The sequence below is a fragment of the Orcinus orca genome, chromosome X, assembly GCF_937001465.1.
Source record: "Orcinus orca chromosome X, mOrcOrc1.1, whole genome shotgun sequence".
Taxonomy (NCBI): Eukaryota; Metazoa; Chordata; class Mammalia; order Artiodactyla; family Delphinidae; genus Orcinus; species Orcinus orca.
In genome coordinates this window covers 131,506,941-131,531,229 of record NC_064580.1, presented here as the reverse complement: position 1 = coordinate 131,531,229, position 24,289 = coordinate 131,506,941, and the positions used below count along the sequence as shown (strand labels likewise).

Below are 24,289 nucleotides of genomic sequence, written 5' to 3'. Positions count from 1 at the left end.
TTGCGGAGCACAGGCTCCGGACACGCAGGCTCAGCGGCCATGGCTCACGGGCCCAGCCGCTCTGCGGCATGTGGGATCTTCCCACACCAGGGCACGAACCCGTGTCCCCTGCATCGGCAGGCGAACTCTCAACCACTGCGCCACCAGGGAAGCCCTTGTTGCCTTTTGATGATAGCCATTCTGACAGGTATGACGTGATACCTCATTGTGGTTTTCTAATAATTAGAAATTTGGAGCATCTTTTCACGTGCCTGTTGGCTATCTGTATGTTTTCTTTGGAAAAATGTCTATTCCCTTCTTTTGCCCATTCTTAAATCAGGTTGTTTGTTTTTTTGACATTGAGTTTTATGAGCTGTTTATATATTTTGAATATTAAACCCTTGTTGGTCATATCATGTGCAAATATTTTCTCTCATTCTGCAGGTTGCTTTTTGTTTTGTTGGTGGTTTCCTTTGCTGTGCAAAAGCTTTTTAAGTTTAATTAGGTCCTGTTTGTTTATTTTGCCTTTATTTCTTTTCCTTAGAGGTTAGATCCAAAAAATATTGCTATGATTTATGGCAAAGAGTGTTCTATGTTCTCTTCTAGGAGTTTTATGGTTTCAGGTCTTGCAGTTAGGTCTTTAATCCGTTTTGAGTTTATTTTTGTATATGGTATGAGGAAATGTTCTAATCTCACTGTTTTACATGTAGCTGTCCAGCTTTCCCAGCACCACTTATTGAAGAGACTGTCTTTTCTCCACTGTATATTCTTGCCTCCTTTGTTGTAGATTCATTGACCATAGGTGTGTGGGTTTATTTCTGGGCTCTCTATTCTGTTGCATTGATCTATGTGTCTGTTTTTGTGGCAGTATCATGCTGTTTTGATTACTGTAGCTTTATAGTATTGTGTTAAGTCTGGGAGGGTTATGCCTCCTGCTTTGTTCTTTTCCCTCCGATCGCTTTGGCATTTCAGGGTCTTTCATAGTTTCATTCAGGGTCAAGATCCATATGAATTTTGGGATTATTTGTTCCAGTTCTGTGAAAAATATGGGTATTTTGATAGGGATTGCATTAAATCTGTAGATTGCTTTGGGTCGTATGGACACTTTAACAATATTAATTTGTCCAATCCAAGAGCACAAGATGTCTTTTCATTAGTTTGTATCACCTTCAGTTTCCCTCATCAGTGTTGCATAGCTTTCAGAGTATAGGTCTTTCACCTCCTTGGTTAAGTTTATTCTTTTTGATGCGATTTTAAACGGGACCATTTTCTTGCTTTCTCTTTCTGATAGTTCATTATTAGTGTATAGAAATATGACAGATTTCTGTATATTAATCTTGTATGCTGCAACTTTGCTGAATTCATTTATCAGTTCTAATAGATTTTGTGGAGACTTTAGGGTTTTCTATATAAAGTATCATGTCATCAGCAAATACTGACTGTTTTACTTCTTCCTTTCCAATTTGGTTGCTTTTTATTTCTATTTCTTGTCTGACTGCTGTGGCTGGGACTTCCAATACTATGTTAAATAGAAGTGGCAAGAGTGGGCATCCTTGTCTTGTTCCTGAATTTAGAGGAAAGGTTTTCAGCTTTTCACTGTTAAGTATGCTGTTAGCTGTGGGTTTGTCATAAATTCCCTTTATTGTGTTGAGATACGTTCCCTCTATACCCACCTTGAAGAGAGTTTTTATCATGAATGGATGTTGAATTTTATCAAATGATTTTTCTCCATCTATTGAGATGATCATGTGATTTTTATCCTTCCTTTTGTTAATGTGGTGTATCACATTGATTGATTTGCGAAAATTGAACCATCCTTGTGTTTCTGGAATAAATCCAACTTGATTCTTTGATGCTATATGATCCTTTTTATATATTGTTGGATTTAGTTTGCTAATATTTATTAAGGATTTTTGCATCTATATTCATCAAAGATATTGACCTGTAATTTTCTTTTTCTGTAGTGTCTTTGTTTGGTTTTGGTATCAAGGTAATGGTGGCCTTGTAGAATGAATTTGGGAGTGTTCCGTCCTCTTCAATTATTTGGAATAGTTTGAGAAGGATAAGTATTAGCTCTTCTTTATATGTTTGTTAGAATTCCCCTGTGAAGCCATTTGGCCTTGGGGTTTTATTTTCTGGGAGTTTTTTTTTTTAAATACAAATTCATTTTCACTACTAGTGATTGGTCTGTTCAAATTGTGTGTTTCTTCTTGTTTCAGTCTTGGCAGGTTGTATATTTCTAGAAATTTGTCCATTTCTTCTAGGTTTTCCAATTCTTTGGCATGTAACTATTTGTACTATTCTTTTATGATTTTTTTAATCTCTGTGGTATCAGTTGTTATTTCTCTTGTTTCATTTATTTTGTTAATTTGGGCCCTCTCTCTTTACTTCTTGGTGAGCCTGGCTAAAGGTTTATGAATTTTGTTTATCTTTTCAAAAAAGCAGCTTTTGGTTTCATTGATCTTTTCTATCGTTTTTTTATCTCTATTTTATTTATTTCCTCTCTGATCTTTATTATTTCCTTTCTTCTGCTGACTTTGGCCTTTGTTTGTTCTTCTTTTTCTAATTCTTTTAGGTGGTAGGTTAGGTTGTTTATTTGAGATTTTTCTTGTTTCTTGAGGAAGGCCTGTATTGCTGTAAACTTCCCTCTTAGAACTGCTTTTGCTGCATTCCATAGATTTTGGAGTATTGTGTTTCCATTTTAACTTGTCTTGAGTTATTTTCTGATTTCCTCTTTGACTTCTTCATTGACCCATTGATCCTTATTAGCATACTGGTTAGTCTCCACACATTTGTGCTTTTCCTATTTTTCTTTCTATAATTGATTTCTAGTTTCATACTGTTGTTGGAAAAATACTTGATATCATTTCTATCCTCTTAAATTTGTTGAGACTTGTTCTGTGGCCTAGCATGTGATTTATCCTGGAGAACATTCCATGTGCACTTGAAAAAAAATGTGTATTCTGCTGTTTTGGGATTGAATGTCCTGTAGATATCTATTAAGTCCAACCAGTCTGTTGTGTCATTTAAGACCACTGTTGCCTTACTGAGTTTCTGTCTGGATGATCTGTCCATTGATGTCAGTGGGATGTAAAAATCCCCTACTATTATTGTGTTACTGTCAATTTCTTCCTTTATGTCTGTTAGTATTTGCTTTATATATTTAGGGGCTCCTGTATTGGGTGCATATTTGTTAATGAGTGTAATATCCTCTTTTTTTATCGATCCCTTTATCATTATATAGTGTCCTTCTTTGTCTTTTGTTATAGCTTTTGTTTCAAAGTCTGTTTTGTCTGATAGAAGTATTGCTACTCACACTTTTTTTGTTATTTCTGTTGGCATGAAATATTTTTTTCCATCCCTTCACATTCAGTCTTTGTGTGTCTTTAGCCCTGAAGTGAGTCTCTTGTAGGTAGCATATTGAAGAATCTTGTTTTTAATCTAATCAGCCCGCCTATGTCTTTTGATTGGAGCATTTAGCCCATTGACTTTTAAAGTAATTATTGATAGATATGTATTTATTTCCATTTTATTGCTTGTTTTCTGGTTGTTTTTGTAGGTCTTCTCTGTTCATTTCTTCTTCTTTTTGTGTCTTCCCTTGTGGTTTGGTGATTTTCTTTAGTGTTATGTTTGTGTTCCTTTCTTTTTAGTCTTTGTGTATCTATTGTAGGTTTTTCATTTGTGGTTATCATTGGGTTCATATATGTTGACCTATAACTGTATCTACTTGTTTGTTTGTTTGTTTGTTTTTTTGCGGTACACGGGCCCCTCACTGTTGTGGCCTCCTCCGTTGCGGAGCACAGGCTCCGGTCGCCCAGGCTCAGCGGCCATGGCTCACGGGCCCAGCCGCTCTGTGGCATGTGGTATCTTCCCGGACCGGGGCACGAACCCATGTCCCCTGCATCGGCAGGCAGACTCTCAACCACTGCGCCACCAGGGAAGCCCTATCTACTTGTTTTAAACTGATAGTCATTCAAGTTCAAACAAATTCTAGAAGATCTACATTTTTTACTCCCTTCCCCCACATTTTGCGTTTTTGATGTCATATTTTACATCTTCATGTCTATACCTTAACTCTTTATTGTAGTTATAGTTGATTTTATAATTTTTTGTATTGTAATATTTGTACTGGCTTATTTAAGTGGTTGATCCTCAGTCATTACTATATATTTGCCTTTCCTAGTGGGATTTCCTTTTTCCTATAGATTTTTCCTTCTTTTCTGCTTAGAGAAGACCTTTTAACATTTCTTTTAGGGTAGGTTTAGTATTGATGAACTCTTTTAGTGTTTGCTTGTCTGAGAAGCTCTTTATCTCTCCTTCGATTCTAAATGATGATCTTGCTGGGTAGATTATCCTAGGTTGCAGGTTTTTCCCTTTTAGGACTTTGAATCAATCACTCCACTCTCTTCTGGCCTGCAAAGTTTCTGCAGAGAAATCAGCTGATAGCCTTATGGGGATTTCCTTGTAAATGACTATTTTTCTCTTGCTGCTTTTAGAATTCTCTCTTTATCTTTTGCCATTTTAATTATGATATGTCTTGGTGTGAGTCTGTTTGGGTTCATTTTGTTTGGAACCCTCTGTGCCTCCTGTACCTGGATATCTGTTTCCTTCTTTAGGTTTGGGAAGTTTTCAGCCATATGTTCTGCAAATACATTTTCAATGCTTTTCTCTCTCTTTTCTCCTGGAACCCCAATGAAATGAATTGTTGGTGTGCTTTTGATAGTACCTAGAGGAATGGAGTTTTTTATATGCTTTGATCCAAATCAAATTAGATCCCTTTGGCAAAGAAGCTTCTGGTCTTCACGACTTGCCTTGCCCTGGTAGAACTACTTCTGAGTGAGCTGGTGAGGGGTATGGGAGCACCCCAAGCTAAAATGCCACAGATTCTCAGTGTTCTTACCAGATGTCCACTAGTTGTTTTTTTTTTCTCCAATAAATCCTTCCCAATATAATATACAACAATTTTGTTGTATGCTTTTGGTAAATTTTCAGAGTCCCCAATTAGTTGTGCTTGACGTTTTAAAAATAGTTTTGTACACTTGTATCATTGTTTTTTGGAGAATGGCTTTTCTGAGCTCCTCATTCAGCCATTCCAATAATACCACCTTCCTCTGTTTGCTAATATTTTTTGCGGGGTGAAGTAGAAAAGAATAGCTTTATTGCTTTGCCAGGCAAAGGGGGCCGCAGCAGGTGAATGCCCTTAAAACTGTGTGTCCCAACTTGGAGAGGGTAGTGAGAAGTTTTACAGTAATGGTTCAAAGAGGGTGTGACGTTTGCTAATATTTTATTTAGGATTTTTGCATTGTTAATCATAAGTGATATTAGTCTGTACTTTTCTGATATATTTTATGTTTATCAGGTTTAGCTACCAAGTTATACTTGCTTCATAAAAAGAATTAGAAATATTCCTTGATTTTCTAAACTCTTGACCAAATTTGTGAAGCATTGGGACTGTCTGGTCTTTGAAGTTTTGGTAAAATTGTCTGTTGAAACCATCTGATCTTCATAACTTTGTCTATTTTATTCTTTGGAAATTTTTTGTGTCAATTTTGCTGTGGTGTATTTTTTGGAAAATTATCCATTTCATCTAGATTTTGAAATTTATTTGTGTAAAGGCATGCAGAATTGTCTCTTTTTAAAAAAATTTCCTCTGTTTCAATGCTAATTTTTTCCTTGTCAATTCTTATTTTGCATATTTGTGCCCTCCTCTTTTATTGATTAGATTGGCTAGTTGGTTGCCTTTAGGTTATATTTTTTCCCCAGGAAACCAAGATTTTGATTTTTTAAAATTAATTCCAGGGCTTCCCTGGTAGCGCAGTTGTTGAGAGTCCACCTGCCGATGCAGGGGACGCGGGTTCGTGCTCCGGTCCGGGAAGATCCCACATGCCGTGGAGTGGCTGGGCCCGTGAGCCATGGCCGCTGAGCCTGCGTGTCTGGAGCCTGTGCTCCGCAACGGGAGAGACCACAGCAGTGAGAGGCCTGCGTACTGCAAAAAAAAAAAAAATTAATTAATTCCACTATTTCTCTGTACTCTATTATTTTTTGCTTTTATCTTTATTTTATAATTTCTTTTCATTTTCTCTATCGTTCTTTTTTAGCTTTGGACTGGGTATTTAATTCATCTGTTTCATTCTGTCATTTTTATTGATATAATGTTTTAATAGATTTTACATTCTGGGTAGAATTGACCATTTATTTATTCCAGGTACTTGATGGGCCCTTTCAATATTAGATTCAAGTGTTACTTTATTTGTGGACCTTTTCTTGGATTGTGATTTCAATATTTTGTAAAATTAATTTTTATTGGAGAATAGTTCTTTACAATGTTGTGTTAATTTCTACTGTACAGCAAAATGAATCAGCCGTATACATATACATATGCCCCCTCCCTTTTGGACTCCCTTCCCGTTCACGTCACCACAGTGCATTGTGTAGGTTACCCTGTGCTATACGGTAGGTTCTCATTAGTTATCTACTTTACACATAACATCAATAGTGTATATATGTCAATCCCAGTCTCCCAGTTCATCCCACACCCCCCTTCCCCCTTGGTGTCTATACGTTTCTTCTCTACATGTGTGTCTGTATTTCTGCTTTGCAAATAGGATAATCTATACCATTTTTCTAGTTTCCACTTATATGGGTTAATATGTGATATTTGTTTTTCTCTTTCTGACTTACTTCACTCTGTGTGTGACACTGTCTAGGTCCATCCATGTCTCTACAAATGGCCCAATTTCATTCCTTTTTATGGCTAATATTCCATTGTATATATGTACCACATCTTCTTTATCCATTACTCTGTCGATGGGCATTTAGGTTGCTTCCATGTCCTGGCTATTGTAAATAGTGCTGCAATGAACATTGGGGTGTATGTATCTTTTTGAGTTGTTTTTCTCTGGGTATGCGCCCAGATGTGGGATTGCTGAGTCACATGGCAGCTCTATTTTTAGGTTTTTAAGTAACATTCATACTGTTTTCCATACTGGCTGTATCAATTTACACTCCCACCAACTGTGCATAAGGGTTCCCTTTTCTCCACACCCTCTCCAGCATTTGTTATTTGTAGACTTTTTAATGATGGCCATTCTGACCGGTGTGAGGTGATACCTCATTGTAGCTTTGATTTGCATTTCTCTAATAATTAGTGATGTTGAGCATCTTTTCATGTTTGTTGGCCATCTGTATGTCTTATTTGGAGAAATGTCTATTTAGGTCTTCCACCCACTTTTGGATTGGTTTGTTTTTTTTGATATTGAGCTGCATGAGCTGCTTGTAAATTTTGGAGATTAATCCTTTGTCAGTTGCTTCATTTGCAAATATTTTTTCCCATTCTGAGGGTTGTCTTTTGGTCTTGTTTATGATTTCCTTTGCTGTGCAAAAGCTTTGAAGTTTCATTAGGTCCCATTTGTTTATTTTTGTTTCTATTTCCATTTCTCTAGGAGGTGGGTCAAAAAGGATCTCGCTGTGATGTATGTCAGAGAGTGTTCTGCCTAGGTTTTCCTCTGAGAGTTTGATAGTGTCTGGTCTTAATTCCATCGATCTCCATCACATCATTCTTAGCTGGGAGTTATTCTCTTGCTGTAAGATGATGTTGACTCTTCAGTTTATTTCTCAGAGGCAGCCTGGCTTTTCCACATGTCCAAGTTCTAGGGAGACACTTTGCTGCGGTGCCCACGTGCTGAGGGCCCTTTTTGGCGGTGTTCCCCGTCACCGGCCGCCGTCTCCTCCCGTGGGCTCTCGCAGTTCGGGGCCCCTGCCTTTCCTCCTCCTCCACTTGCTCTCTCTCAGCATGAGCCAGTGCTCATCTTCCTACGCTTTGAATATTGAGAGTCTCTAGGATTTTATATTTAACCTTTTCTCAACATCTACAACCTAGATCATGTCCTCTCCTCTGAGGTTTTGACTGCCGTCTCTGAGCAGGTCTCATTTGCATCTAGGCCCATATATCTTGCTACCTTCTGGACATCTCCTATTTCAGTTCAACAGCTATTCTAAATGTTTACGTCACACTGTTTATGTCACATCCGTCTCACAAATGTCTGATCCTGGACTCATCCAGCTCTCCTCTCTCTCCGGATCTGTACCTGAGGCGCTGACTCTTGCTTCAGAAATTCATGGTCACCGATTCGCACTGCTGCTCATCACAAGGGCTATTTCACGCCTGCTGCCCTCTCCTCAGACCTCCAGCTCTGCCTCTACCATCTCTAAGTGCAGAAAATTCATGTAACAAATGCAACGAGCATTTGTTAATTACTGGCTCTGACTCTCCCCAGTTCACAGAGAGAACTGAAGCCATCATACAGCAACCTCTTCAAAATCTGGTCCGCTTTCCATCTGTGGGGGGAAGGTGTTCTGACTGCCCAGCTAGACTCAATAGCAAGTCTCTCTCCCTCCCTGGAGCTGCACACAGGGCCCTGAGGTGCACAGGTACTAGGAGCCTAGCGTCAATTGATGTTGTCCGCGTTTTTCACCACCCTGCTTGTTTCTTGCAGGTGATGTAGAAGGCCAATCTTTAAGACACCGAGATAAGCGGCTAAGTTTAAATTTGGTAAGTTTGGTACTTGAGTTTCTTTAAGCCTCAATTTTTACCAGAAAAATAGCCTGACCTATTTACGTTCCCATGATGTCTTTTAAGACAGCACTGTGAATCTCTGAGGACCCCTCCAGTCTCCCATTAAGGCTTAAACTTGTCTGGGAGCTACTGGACTTTGTGTGCTCTGAGGACCCTGCCAGTTCTAATGGTCCAGACGCTTCCCCAAACTTGGGGCACCTGCTGAAGTCATCACATGATGCTTAAAGCGTTTGCATAAATTCATTAACCTCTGTCTTCTGGCATGAGATCTAGGCGAGTCACCACCTACCTCACACGCTAAGTCCAGAGGCAGAGCTTGAGTTAGAGGCTTGTCTGACTTTCCTAAGCAAGTTCAAAGTCATTCTTGGAAAATCTGCAACTGAAATGCCATGTGCAGCCGAGGCTGCCCACTGGAAGCAGTTTCCATGGCTGTTCTGTGCTTTCCCTTGCAGCCGTGCAGGTTCTTCCCGATGTCCCCTCCAGCTTCCGCCAGCACTGAGGACAGCTACGTGCCCATGAGCCCCCAGGCCGCCGCCTCTGCTCTCGGACCCCACTGCAGCCCTGACGACTACATCCCAATGAGCTCAGGAAGCATCTCCAGCCCATTGCCCAAGCTCCCGGCGGACCTGGAGCCTCCCCCCGTGAACAGAGATCTCAAGCCTCAGAGGAAACGTAAGTTGCTTCCCCAGGCCTGCTGCGTGGGACTGGGGAGCAAGGCCTGGTGGCCGTGTGGCAAAGCTTCCCTCCTGACCGTCTCTGGGAAGGGGACACTAGAGAAACCAGCCCACAGGCCTGGGAAGCACAAGGGCAGGGAGAAATGGCTGGGATTGAGTGGGGAGGACCCTAAGGATGAAAGGAGCCAAGTTCACTCCAGAGGACTCATCTTTGGCTGCTTCCCTAACAAAGGCGTCCACCTTGTGTAAGGCAGCCAAGAATGGCCTTTGACACTGATTCCTCATGCACACCTGGTCGCATGCCACGTCGCTCAGTGCCCTGCTAGCGCCCGGCAGAAGAGGTGTGTGGGGCGGGGGCACATAGAGGTGAGCGGCCGGAACAGGCAGGGAGGAGGGCGAAGAGGGGACGAGCAAAAGCAGGTCAGGGTAACTTGCCAACTTCCTTTTTCGCTCGTCGTCACCTGCCCAGTAGGGCTGGGCGATTCCAAGGAAATACCTGGTACCGTGACCATGACCCCTGACACTCCATTGGCTCCGTCGCCGGCTCTGCTGCTTCAGGTGGCCCCGCCCAGAGCTGGAACTAAGTCGTCTGCTTATGCCCGGTCCTCTCCAGGCTCCCCCTCTTCAATTCGAGTCAAATCACATTTCTGGGAGAGGCACAGATGAGCGAGCAAGCAGGGAGAAAGATATGTCCAAACCACCTGGAAGAAAAAGTAGAGTCATTCAATAGGTACTAAATAGGGGAACAGACCCTGTCTCGTGAGCTTTAGAGGAAGTAGCCATTCAGGCTGGCCAGAAACCATTTCACAGGGACCTGTAACTTTGAGGTAGATACTGTTGTTTTGCTCGGCGACTTTTCTGTAGCAACGCCGTGCAACAGAACTTTCTGTAACGAGGAAAATGTGGCTGTTGAACAAGTGAAACATGGCCAGTGCAACTGAGGAACTGAAGTTTTTAATTTTATTTAATTTTAATGCATTTAAATTTCAATAGCCACATGTGGCTAGTGGCCACCACGTTGGATGTTAGAGCTCTAAAAGACCTAGTGATGGAGGCGCAGAGATTTTGGTTGGACGTGTGGTTGTGGATTAATTGGGACGCCTGGGCCAGGAGGGGCTGGTTCTTACACGTGTGGCTCCGGGGTTGGACCCTGCGGCCCAAGCAGGAGAGGCAGGGGGTGTAGCCAGGAGGCGTCTGGTCAGTGAAGCCGAGACCAGGGTGCATCACAGCCAGGAGAGACCTTCTCCCCGGGGACTACACGACGCATATGTCCTTTCCAGCTCAGCACCTGGCAGGTCTGAGGCTCCTGGGCAACTGATTGAGCAGCACGAAAGTCACTGGCAATATGGAGCGGAGTTAAACACTCTCCACCTGTGTGGCCTAGTGGAGGAAAGAGCTAGAAAACCAAGCTGGTCAAGGCAGCAATAGAGGAATACGCTCACGACCAACTCAGCAAGTCGGGCAGCTGAGGGGGAATGGGATGCCAAGGCTACTGCAGTGAACAAGCCAGAAAACCCTGTGCTCCCAGAACGCGGTCGGTCTAGAGCCAAATCAGATCATCACAGCTGAATGTATCGTCACGAAGTGGGCGAGTGCTGTGAAGGGTAAGCACAGGAACTCATGACAGCCCATGAGCTGGGCCTTATCTTGCCTGGAGGTCAAAGAAGGCCTTCCTCCTAAGCAGGACCTGTTGAGCTGAGATCCGAAGATGACTCTAACTAAGGCAGAGAGATGGGGAAGAAAGGTACAGTTTCAGTTTGGGACACCTAGAACCATGCCTGACAGTGAGTTCTCGATAAGTGTGTAGCGACTGGGTGTAAGCCCAGCTGATCGTGTAGCCACTGGCTCGGTGGTTGTCCCCTCTACCCCCCGTGAGGCAGGGAAGAGTAGGACAGCAAAAAGCACGCTCACCATCAGCACTGCTTGTAAGTAAATGTGGATCTGATGGAATGTCATAGTTTTATAGTCTTCAGTTTGTGGCCTTGAACCCCTGAGAACTTACCATGTTGGTTGTCATGTGTTATCTTGTAGCACGGTCACCTCCCCTGGACCTGAAAAGCCTCTCCACCATCCGGGAACACACGTCTCTCACCAGGACCCGCACTGTGCCTTGGTGAGTCTGATTGCTCATAGGGGCCTCATCTGGTGCACTCCCAGCGTTACTCAGGCCTCGGTGGTTAAAGGAAGTCGAAGCCCACTCGATCTAGCTTAAGTCGAACGAGGGATGGGATTTATTATCCCGAGCTGGAAGTGTTTTGTAGGTCACAGAGGAAGGACCATAAGTCAATCTCCCAGGACAATGGAATCGGGAACAAGAGTGCTGCTGGGAACCTGTCTCTCACGTCTGCTTCTCTGTTGCACAATCCTCACGGCCTGAGATGGCTGTCCCTTAGATCCTTACTTACATGCTACAACCCTAGTACCAACAGAGAAAGGTTCTTTTTCAATCCCAATTCACGTGGGCTCAGGAGACAAACCCCAAAACGTATCTGCACTCTTTCATCTCACCGTGTAGCAATTTCAGAGTCCTTGTAGGAATTTCAGAGTCCTGAGCCTGGCCTGGGAGTTTCTTAGTTCACCCTGTATGCTGCAGGACACAACGGCTCTGTAAAGCAGAGTTCTGCAGTGAACTACATTCCCAGACAGAACTGCAGAGCCTTGGATGAAAGTGGATTCCTATCAAAGGAATGACCACACTTCCTTACTTTTCCTGGTTACTTTGAATGGAAACAAGAGAGCCTCAAAGGAGCGTTTTTGTTTTGTTTTTCTCTAAATGATATGATGCCTTGGTCTCTTTCTAGAAAGCTCATGAGCTGTGTCACATGGAGGGCCTGGAAAAAAAATAGCCTTTGAGAATTGGGAACCCTTTTCCCCATAGCAGGACGGCAGCTGCGGGGTAGTCTCTCTCCTGGTTCAGGAATTGCTTTGGCCAGAAGGAAGTTGCATGGGGAAGCGGGGGCGAGGGCCAAAAGCCCAGAGGGGCCATGTCAGTTCTTGGCTGGCTTTCAGAGCAGCTGTAAGACATTGCCTTGACCTCACCTATATTTCTGTTCTTAGCAATCGAACCAGCTTTCTCTCTCCAGAAAGAAATGGTATTAATCCTGCAAGATTTTTTGCCAATTCTGTTTCCAGAGAAGAGGAACAAAGCTACATGCAAATGGTAATCCTGTATTTTTCGCACTCTTCTTATTCTTCACCCCAATCTATATTATCAGTTCACTGTAAAGGAAACATAGCATTCAGAAAGTCCTGTGCAATCTTAAAACAATTACTTGACTGTAATACCAGCTTACAATGTTTTCCAGACTGGGAACAAGTTGTTATGAAGTCGGTTTTCTTTCCTGCAATATTCAGCTCCTCGTACCACTTTGAGGCCACAGTTTTAAGTGTACCCAGGGCTGCAACGTGTAATGGGAAAATGGAAATGCTAGCAACTCTTTTCACCATGGCTGGGATATTGTGTTTGACTCCAGTAGGTTTGTAGCTTCCTGGATGTCCAGAGTCTAAGCTGTGAAAACTCACACATTGGATGTCCCCTTCCACCACACCACTGGGTAGCCCTGCCCTGACTGCCTCCGAACCTTTACCAAAGATGAATCACTTAGAGTCCCGTTGGGAGGGTGGCCCAGTGTCCCGGGTCATGGATGGGTCTAGTCTCTGGAGACTCCTGGTAGAGTCTTTCTGTGGCCCAGAGTGCACAGAGACCCGACATCTCGATCCTTTGATGAACGATTTATGGTTCAATCTCTCCTCCTGCCCTCTGTTGTCCCTTCCATTCTCTCTACTTTGGATTCTGTTGAGAATGGATTACTGAAGAGAAAGGGGGTCTTTTAGCACCTCTGGCAATTATCAGGCCCTTTAGCCAGAACTTTAAAATGTAGGGAACTCTAGAGAGAATCTCTGTTTAAACTATGAAATTTTGAAAAAGAGATCTTAGAAGGACAGTGTTCAAGGCACTGAGACTATATACTTTTGAGAAGAGAACTCGGCCCTCCTATACGTGACAATAACAGGCATTTAAAATTCTCAAAACAGTCATCTCCAGTGAAGCAGCAATTAAATGCTTCGTTTTGCCTTTCTATTTGACAGATTGTTCTGTGAGTACCCACGTGCAGGTGGAAGGTGACTCATATCCAGTCTGCTGTGGTATTCCCAATATTTTGCACACTTAGTAATGGCCCTTGGGAAACCTCTAGAAGAAAACACTCTTATAAAAGATACTGCCCAGCTGTGCTTTGTCTCCAGAGAACAGAGAAGGGAAGTGAATCTATAGCCTCATAGAAGCAAGTGCAGAATCATTCCAGACACTAGCAGTTATTTCTGATCTTTGAGGTTGTGAGAAAGACCACTGTTTCATTAACAGCGTAATTCAGGATTGGTCTCTTGCCTGTATATAATCATTGATTAATGACTGTCTCTGTACATTGCTAGGCAATGTGACACAGTAGATTAAGAGCCCAGAAAACTGGCTGAAGGAAGGTAGCTCTGAGGGAACCGCCCCATAAATGAATTTAAAGCCTATCCCATCTCATTCAATTGTGTGTTTTAAATTCAGTAATATGATATTTTCAAATGACTTTGATTTACATTATTTCACTTGTTCCACAAAACAACCCATTTGGTAGACAGAACTAATATAATTCAGTTTCAATTTTGCACATAATCATATGCATAATTTTTTTCTCTTTGAGGACAAGTTCTTATCTGAATGTAAAAATTTAAGCTAGGGGCTGAAATACAAGTTTTCTTTTATTAAAGTCACCTATCCTTCTTTAGCTACTTTATTTTTTAATGAAATATAGTTGATGTTCAACATTTTGTTCATCTCAGGTGTACTACGTAATGATTGACATGTGCATACATTGAATGAAATGGTCACCGTGATAAGTCTAGTAAGCATTTGTCCCTCTGTGACTTACTACAATGTTATTGATCCTGTTCCTTACACTGTAGAGTACATTCCCATGGGTTATATAATGGAGGTGTGTGCCTCCAAATCCCCTTCACTTATTCCGCCCACTCCTCACCCCCTCCCTTATGGCAACCACCCATTTGTTTTCTGTATCTGTGAGTCTGTTTTCATTTTTTGTTTTTGTTTTTGGCTGCGTTGGGTCTTCATTGCTGCATGCGGGCTTTCTCTAGTTGCGGCGAGCGGGAGCTACTCTTCGTTGTGGTGTGCGGGCTTCTCATTGTGGTGGCTTCTCATGTTGTGGAGCACGGGCTCTAGGTGCATGGGCTTCAGTAGTTGTGGCTCGTGGGCTCAGTAGTTGTGGCTCGCAGGCTCAGTAGTTGTGGCTCGCGGGCTCTAGAGCGCAGGCTCAGTAGTTGCGGTGCACGGGCTTAGCTGCTCCGCGGCATGTGGGATCCTCCCGGACCGGGGCTCGAGCCCGTGTCCCCTGCCTTGGCAGGCGGACTCTCACCCACTGCGCCGCCAGGGAAGCCCCTGCTTTTTGGTTTTTGTTTTGTTTAGATTCACTTTGGCATAACAGCCTCTAGATGCACCCATGTTGTCATAATGGCAAGATTTCTTTGCTTTTGTTTTTTTTTTTTTTTGCTGGGTAACATTCCATTGTGTGTGTGTCTATATATATATATATATATAGACACACACATGTACATACACACACACACACACACATATATACACATCCGTATACCACATCTTTATCCATTCATCTATTGATGGACACTGAGGTTGCTTCCATGTCTTGGCTATTGTAAATACTGCTGCACTGAACATGGGAGTGCATGTATCTTTTCGAATTAGTGTTTTTGCATTTGGGCGGTGATAAATACCCAGAAATGAAATTACTGAATCATATTTTTAATTTTTGAGGAACCTCCATACTGTTCTCCATAGCAGCTGCACCAATTTACATGCCCACCAACAGTGTACGAGGGCTCCCTTTTCTCCACAGCCTCACCAAATTTGTTACATGTGTTCTTTTGATGATGGCCATTCTGACAGGTGTGAGGTGATGTCTCATTGTGGTATTGATTTGCATTTACCTGCTGATTAGTGATGTTGAGCATCTTTTCATCTATCTGTTGGACACCTGTATGTCTTCTTTGGAAAAATGTCTATTCAGGTCCTCTGCCCATTTTCTAATCAGGTTGTTTGTTTTTTTGATGTTGAGTTGTATTTGTTATTTGTATATTTTGGATATGAACCTTTTGTCAGATGTATCATTTGAAAATATCTTCTCCCATTCAGTAGGCTGCCCTTTTGTTTTATTGATAGTTCCCTTTGCTGTGCAAAAGCTTTTTAGTTTGATGTGGTCCCTTTTATTTACTTTTTGTTTTTCTTTCTCCTGCCTGAGGAGACGTAACCAAAAAATATTGTTAAGACCCATGTCAAAGAATATACTGTTTATGTTTTCTTCAGGGAGTTTTATGGTTTCAGGTCTGGTATTTGTCTTTCATCCATTTTGAATTTGTTTTTGTATATGGTGTGAGAAAGTAGTCCTGTTTGATTCTTTTGCATGTAGCTGTCCAGTTTTCCCAACATTTATTGAAGAAGCTGTCTTTTCTCTGTTGTATATTCTTGCCTCCTTTGTCGTAGATTAATCGACCACACAAGTATGGATTTATTTATGGGGTATATTCTGTTCCATTAATCTATGCGTCTGTTTTTTTGCCACTACCACACTACTTGGATTATAATATAGTTTGAAATCAGGGAGTGTGATTCCTCCAGCTTTGTTCTTGTTTTTCTTTTTCTTTCTTTCTTTCTTTTTTTTTTTTTTGCTGCGTGCTGGCTTTCTCTAGTTGCGGCGAGCGGGGGCTCCTCGTCGTTGCGGTGCGTGGGCTTCTCATTGCAGTGGTTTCTCTTGTTGCGGAGCATGGGCTCTAGGCGCAAGGGCTTCAGTAGTTGTGGCTCGCGGGCTTCAGTAGTTGTGACACTCAGGCTCAGTAGTTGTGGCGCACGGGCTTAGTTGCTCCATGGCACGTGGGATCTTCCCGGACCAGGGCTCGAACCCGTGTCCCCTGCATTGGCAGGTGGATTCTTAACCACTGCACCACCAGGGAAGTCCCTGTTCTATTTTTTTTAATTTGATGAAGCACTTCAGTAGGCAAGGTACCATGAAAACCGCATGACCACCATATAAAAATAATCTTAAAATGGTAGAGAATATAGTTTGAAATTGTATTTTGTAAATCCAAAACTCAACTGCCAAGAAAGGAAAGGGGATCTCTCGGGCCAAAGGTATTGAGAACTTGCAAATCCTGAAAATCAATAGGAATTACAAAAGATAAAATCACCTAGAGAAGTAAGTCATTATTAGAAATATTAGATTTCACATATAAAAAAACATGTTTTATATATTTAAAAAGTAAGATGAGTTGAAAGTTGGACTGAGCCAAAAGATACTATTTAAAAACGACCAGGTAGGGGTTCCCTAGTGGCGCAGCGGTTGAGAGTCCACCTGCCCATGCAGGGGACGCAGGTTCCTCCTCCGGTCCGGGAGGATCCCACATGCCGCGGAGCAGCTGGGCCCGTGAGCCATGGCCGCTGAGCCTGCGCGTCCGGAGCCTGTGCTCCGCAACGGGAGAGGCCACAACAGTGAGAGGCCCGTGTACCGCAAAAAAAAAAAAAAAAAAAAAAAGACCAGGTGGATTAGAAAAGACCATTTAGAACTTCTAGACATAGAAATAGGGATGAAACTAGAAACTCAACGGGTGAGTTAAACAGACTGAACCCAAAGAGTAATTTAGTGAAGTAGAAGATAGTTTTGAAGTTCCTGATAAGTCAGGACAAGGAGATAAAGACATAAACAAAGTTGAGAAATGGAAGATAGCACGAGAAGGTCCAACATTTGTCCAGTCGGCGTTACAGAAGGAGATAATAGGAAAAAAAATAGAGAAGCAATATGTAAAGGGATAATGTCAGTTTCTCACAGTTCGTGAAAGACATCAATCCTCAGTCCAAAGACTCACAAATAGGTCATTGTAGTCAAATGTTAGTGGTAGACCGTGGATGGTAGGTGTATGGGTGTTCATAGCATATTTTCTTCAATTTGGCTGCTTATTAGAAATTTTCCATAGTAATAAATTGAAGAAATAAACCCCATGAAAAGAATATGAATAAAGGTGAGAAATTAACAAAATAAACCACAAAATTAGAATCAACACTGACCTAATTTGCTCTTTTAAGAGATTAAAATTGAACGCAACCAATCAAGAGAAAGCAATGCATGCAAATAAACAATATTAAGAATGCAAAGGAAGGAGGTAACAATTGCAAATACATCAGAGATTAATGACGCGAGAATACTATGAACAACTTCATATAGAGTGAATTTGAAAACTTTAGTGAAAATAGGCAAATTCTCAGAAAAATATTATTAAAAACTGACTCAAGTAAAAACAGAAAACACAAATTATTAGAGAAACTGAATACGTAGGGAAATTTTTACTACAAAGGATCACGAGGCCCCCAAAACTTTACAGAAACTTTCTATCAAAAGGAAGCGATCATTGCAGTCTTATATAAGCACCTCCAGGGAATGGCAAAAAGAGGAAATATTACCCAGCTTATTTTATAAAGCTAAAATAACTTGATACCAAAACAAATAGCACTAACATAAGTAGAAAATTATATATCAATCTCACTCATTCATGAAGGTTAAAAAATCCTAAGCAAGAATAAGTCCAACCAAATGTTGCACGTGAATGTTCATAGCATCATTTTTCATAATGGCTAACAAGTGAAAGCAACCGAAATGTTCACCAAACGATGAATGGGTAAATAAAATGTGGTATGGCTACACGGTGGAATGTTATGCAGCCATACAATGAAGTCAGATCCATGAAACAACAAGGATGAACCTTGAAAACAATATGCTGAGTGAAAGAAGCCATTCCAGGATGTGTGCGTGTTGGTTGGGGTGGGTTCCCACATAACACCAAGCAATTCTCGGACACCGGCAGGGTGTCCAAGGATTCAACTCAATTCTGACACTTTCTACCGGGAGATAGCGTCAGATTCCACAGGTTAAGGGTTCAGTCCTACAAGACTGCCCACCCCTTCCAACTTCAGCTGCTGGTCACAATCGCAGGTTGTTATCTGTGCTTCTGACTGACTGGCTACAGATTGGAGGTTCCCACGTCCCCCTGCTTGGGTTTGGCTCATTTGCTAGGGCAGCTCACAGAATTCAGGGAAGCACTTACTTACGTTTACTAGTTTATGATAAAAGGATATGATAAAGGATACAGATGAACATCCAGATGGAAGAGAGGCACAGGGCGAGGCATGAGGAAAGGGCCCAGAGCTTCCACGCCGTCACCAGGGGCCACTCTCCCAGCACCTCCAGGTGTTCACCAGCCCAGAAGCTCTCTGAACCCAGTCCTCCTGGGTTTTATGGAGGCTTCATTATACAGTATGACTGGTTAAATCATGGGCCGTTGGTGACTGAGTCAAGCTCCAGCACCTCCCCACTCCCCGGAGATCGGGTGGGAGCCGGGGAGTGGGACTGAAAGTTCCAAGCTTCTGATCACATGGTTGGTTCTCCTCGCAAGTAGGAGGCACGTTGTCAGGTGCCACCTCGTTCCTATAATAAGAGACATCTCTGTCATTCTCAACACTTAGGAAATTCGAAGGGTTTTGGGAGCTGTGACCCAGGAATCATGGACTGAAGACCAACTATATATGAGAAATAAATATTTGGTCATCTGAATGACCAAATATATATTTCTTGTAAATCACAGTATCACAACCACATATTGTATGATTCCATTTCTATGACATGTCTAGAATAGCAAATCTATAGAGACAGAAATTAGATTAGTGGTGGTTGCCTAGAGCTTGGGGAGATAGTGGGACTAGGGGATGATGGCTAAGGGGTGCAGGATTCGTTTTGGGGTGATGAAAATATTCTAATTGAGGTGATGATTGCACAAATATGTGAATAGCCTAAGCACCACCGAATTGTACACTTTAAGTGAGAGAATTGCGTGTTATGGAACTATATCTCAGTAAAGCCGTTTACAAAAGAAATCCTAAAAATTTTAGTAAAATAAGTTCAGCACTTTATAAAACTGAAAATATGCATGAACGGGCTTCCCTGGTGGCGCAGTGGTTAAGAATCTGCCTGCCAATGCAGGGGACACGGGTTCGAGCAGATTGAGCTCGACCAGATTCGACCTGGCCTGGGAAGATCCCACATGCCGTGGAGAAATGAAGCCCGTGCGCCACAACTACTGAGCCTGCGCTCTAGAGCCCGCGAGCCACAACTACACAGCCCGCAAGCCACAACTTCTGATCCCGCGTGCCACAACTACTGAGCCGGTGTGCCACAGCTACTGAAGCCCACACTCCTAGAGCCCATGCTCCGCAACAAGAGAAGCCACCGCAATGAGAAGCCCACGCACCGCAACGAAGAGTAGCCCCCGCTCGCCTCAACTAGAGAAAGCCCACACGCAGCGATGGAGACCCAATGCAGCCAAAAATAAATAAGTTAATTAATTAATTTTAAAAATATGCACGAACAAGTTGGAATTATTCCAGGTATGCAAAGTGGTTTTAACATTTGAGAATCTGTTCATGGGCATCTCGGTAAAAATGGCAGATTGACCACAGACTTCTGTTTTCCCTCCGTCCCAAACCTTCCTCTAAAATCACAGTAAGGGATTTGTTAAAGGCATAAACCCACACGGCTGTGAAGCACTGAAGAAGACAAACACGGTAACGCATTGGAAACTGGAAAGCAGGTGGATTTGTAGTGAATGATTGATCAGACCCAAGAGGGAAGCTCTAGCATAAAGACAGAAACCAAACAAACTATGCCAGAAGGAGAAACAGTTTCTTTTAAATCTATTGTTACAGATATTCCCTGAGAGATGAGCTGTTACAACCATAAATTAAAGGAATCTATCAAGTCAGTCAAGCACATTAACATGTTAAAGGAGAAAAGCAAAAATATTCAGTAGAACTGACCAGCTATTCACATATGGGAACGTGATATGTGAACAGAGGCTGCATTACTGGGAAAAGGAGGGTTGCCCATGTGGGGTGCAAACAGAACAAAAGGGAATTACTTGTATCCCTGGGTGACCACCACATGTTAAAATCAGTTGAGGCTAGGTTATGACTTAAATGTAAAGGACAAAACTTGATAACTTAGAAGAAGATGTGGGAAAACAAATTACAACCTCAGCATAGGAAGAATTCTTTAAACAAAATACAAGAGCAAACTACTCAGGAAAATATTGATATATTACATTGAAAGCGAGAACATTTCTTCATTTACAAAATACCAAGAAAAACCCACTGTAGACTGTGATGGGCTATTAGCAACACACATAACCAACAAATTGTTAGTCTCTTAGATATGTGAGGCAAATCAGAAAAATACAAGCACTTCAGTATAAAAATTAGCAAAACAAAACAAACCTAAACAGATAATTCACAGAAGAGAACAAAATGAATGACCCGTAGACATATGAAAGGATGGCCAATTAATTAAATTATCAAGGGTGTGGAAAATCAAATCACAGTAAAATACCATGTTCCTCGTATCAGGCTGGTGATAGTCAAGTTGAAGGGGCCCACATCCCAGGGACACACCCTAGAAATTCTTCCACAGGTGCGTGAATGCTCACAGGAGCATTGCTTGTAAGAGCCTCCAAACTGGAAACAACTCAAATGCCTGTTGTCGGTGGAACAGTTAAATAAACTACATAATGGAATCATGTATGCTAATGAAAATGAATGAAGTGGGGCATTGACATGGGTGAACGTGAAGTATGTAAATTGAAGTCGCCACAAATGCATACAATACGGTTCTATTGAGAAAAGTTCAAAACAGTCAAAACAAAACAGTATGTCACTTAAGGACACTCACACATTCATAAAACCATCTTTAAAAAGAAAAGTGGTAAACACCAAGTTCAAGATAGCACTCACCCCCTTGGGGGGCAAGAAGGCAGCAGTAGGGCTTCCCTGGTGGCGCAGTGGTTGAAAGTCCGCCTGCCGATGCAGGGGACGCGGGTTCGTGCCCCGGTCCGGGAAGATCCCACATGCCGCGGAGCGGCTGGGCCCGTGAGCCATGGCCGCTGAGCCTGCGCGTCCGGAGCCTGTGCTCCGCAATGGGAGAGGCCGCAGCAGTGAGACGCCCGCGTACCGAAAAAAAAAAAAAAAAAACAAGAAGGCAGCAGTAGAACGCAGCCCTCGGCATGTGCCGTGTGTGTCATGTAGCGGTGGCATACTCCGAAGCTGGATGGTGATGCCATGGGTGTGTGTTGCACACGTTATCACTGTTTGTATTGTATAAAGTATCTTTAAATGCATTTGGGATGTCTTCACTTAAGCTTTCATAAGTGTGATTGAGCTTTTCAGGATTTAAAGTCTCTAAGGTATCATGGGCCTGTCAGACCCGTAAAATGATTCCTTCTTGGGGGAGATTTTGGCCAGCTGCTTCAATGGTGAATGAAGGCATAGCTTCGTGTGAAGCCCAGCTGGGCTGTATTGTATTTCAAAGCCAGCTCTCCTTCCGAGGTGCGGGCTGAGCTGCACAGGACTCATCGGGCCGCTGTTGTCTGATGGCAGCTGCTCGCCCCCTGGGCAGCCCGGCCAGAAGTCGGTAACCTGCATCCTGTGGCACTGGTTTCTAGGAGGAGCACGGAGAAGCCAACTTGCTGAGCAGTGGAGCTCTGACGTGGACGAGGAAATTCAGCCTGGACTATTTAGCCCTGGACTTCAACTCGGCGTCACCAGCCCCTGTGCAGCAGGTAGGCAGTACTGTGCGTCTGAGAATTCCCAGGAGATTCCATTTCGGTATGGATTTTGTTTTGGATGCTTCCACCGTGGACGTTCTCTTTGCAGAGTCTTAAACCTACAGACACGTACAGTGAAGAATCTTAAAATCAGCCCTAACTCTGCCTCCCAGAAGCCCTGGTGTATTTCCCTCGGGGCTGTGTTCTTTGCATGTCTGCGTGTGTGAATGTATGTAGTATTTGTGCTCTTCAAAGCTTGGACCATGACGTTTGTTGAGAAATTGCTCTGGCAGAGATGAGGGTGGGGTGAAGTGTAGTCCAGGCATAGGAAGGGCCTGCTGAGGGAAGAAGTGACAGCCCTGCTTGGCTAGACTCTGGGGAGTGGTGACGGGAGCTCTCAGTTGGCTTTGAAGCGGCTCCGTAAGGGGCCTCAGGTGCCAGGTTGGGCAGTTTTGACTCCCTTGAGTAGTATTCTTGTCTGTAGAGTGGTCAGCAGAAATAACGCCTATGTTGAAGCCTGTCGTGAGGATTAAGTGAGTTAATCCATGTAAGGGACCTTAGCCATTGACTGTTGTCACTCACTGCACAGGGGAAGCCATGGAATGAATGGCTGGTGAGCAGTGGACGACAGCTGAAGAGTTTTTAGCACGGGATGGTCATGGTCTAGACTGCGCTAACAATATATCGTTTGATGAGACAAATCACTTGCTGAACAGAATATACAGTATAATTTCATTTTGTGTGTGTGGCTTCCCTTCCCTTTTGCTGAATGAGCTCCCACTTCTCCTTAACCTTTCATTTCATTCCAGAAACCTAAAATGATACTCCAGCAAAGCTGGTCAGCAGGATAGACAGATAAGCCCAGACGGTGCATTAGCCAGTTCTGGTCGGCTGTGCAGTGAAGACAAGCCCCGAATCTCTGTGGCTTTTGACCGCAAAGGCTTCTCAGTTGTTGCCTGTGGGACAGTCCATCACGGTCCCCACGTGAGGCATGCCGGTGTCCTGGCAGGGGAAAAAGGGAGAGTGCAGGATCACAGGACACCTCTCTCCTCTCTAGGAGGGGCACCCGTCACCCCACTCATATTATATTGGCCAAGGCGAGTCAGCTGGCTAGAGCTAAGTTGAAGGGAGCAGACGTGAGGAGAGATTTACACACATTCACCCGCAGCGTGACATTTCTGCAAGTGACGACCCAGGAGGGAGGGCCAGCCAATACTTGACACTGTAATCCACCAGAGACTGACTGACATTGTGCTGAATTTTTAAATTTGATGGAATGAAACCCTTTTTCTTCTCCCCCTTCAGAAACTTCTCTTTTCAGAGGAGCAAAGAGTAGACTATGTCCAAGTGGATGAGCAGAAGACGCAAGCTCTCCAGAGCACCAAACAGGAGTGGACGGACGAGAGGCAATCCAAAGTGTGACGGGGCTGGGCTGCGGGCAGGGGGCTCTGAGGGAGGCCAGCCCTTGTCACCGGCCACGCTGGCCCCTGCCAAGCCTCAGGCCGGTGGACCGGGATGTAGAAAACTCCATTCGGGCAGGGTAGGAACAATCAAAGCAAAAGTGGCGTTAGAAATCTTCTCCGGTGGAGCCTTTGACGTGCAGATTGGAGCCAACAGGATGACATCTTTTGACTCCAACGCCTGAAGTTTCGATCTCTCTCCTGTGCTTCCACTGGAATCATAAATGATCCTAGGAGAGACGCGCCTGGGCACCATCTTGTCCCCACCCCTGAAGGCACAGTGCAAGACACCAAGCCTAGTGATGGTGGCAGAAGGACAATGCGAGTGACAGGAGCCTTGAGTCCCGAGGTCCGTGAGGAGCACATCAGATGAGGCTGGTGGCTCTAAGGACAGCGTGCTTAAGCAGCCACCTGTGGCTGGGTGTCCCATTGCTGTTGGCTTTCTCCCGGCATGCTTTCACACGCATCGTCTCATCTCTTCCCCTCAAAGACCTCGGAAGCTAGGCTTGGCGGAGATCACTGCTCCCACTTTGAGGAAAACAATACCAAGAACCAGAGAAGGGAACGCTTGACCCAAGACGACTCGTGGAGTGAGACAGCAAGTCAGGCTCCTTCCGCCGTCTAATGCTGCCTCAGTCACTTAGGATGACTTCAGAGACACGTGGGAAACACGTGCGGACACGGGGTGGCTCATCCTCTCCTCTCCCTTTCACAGGATCTCGAGCAGGTGCTTTTTCACTTGAAAGGTATGCCTGTCGAGCCAGGGTTTCTTTGTATGGTGCTCAAACGGGGCACTCGAACACAATCAGCGGTTACCATTAGAGACACCTCCCAACAGTCAGTGTGAAATGCGTTCTTGGTTCACACGGTCCCCTTGCCACCTCGGG

At 43.5% G+C, this 24,289-nt stretch overlaps 1 protein-coding gene across 2 annotated transcripts in view; it reads left to right on the top strand.

Moving 5' to 3' along the window:
- GAB3 (GRB2 associated binding protein 3) overlaps positions 1-24,121 on the top strand; it is a 60,639-nt gene extending 36,518 nt beyond the window's left edge. For both annotated transcript variants that reach the window (XM_004285921.4, XM_033416846.2), the window contains exons 5-10: positions 8,475-8,530; positions 9,007-9,226; positions 11,260-11,341; positions 12,286-12,388; positions 21,841-21,957; positions 23,248-24,121. In XM_004285921.4, coding sequence (XP_004285969.1) covers positions 8,475-8,530; positions 9,007-9,226; positions 11,260-11,341; positions 12,286-12,388; positions 21,841-21,957; positions 23,248-23,364 — 695 coding nt within the window. In that variant the 3' untranslated portion in view covers positions 23,365-24,121. The remainder of the gene's footprint in view (positions 1-8,474; positions 8,531-9,006; positions 9,227-11,259; positions 11,342-12,285; positions 12,389-21,840; positions 21,958-23,247) is intronic.
- Positions 24,122-24,289: the final 168 nt, after the last annotated feature.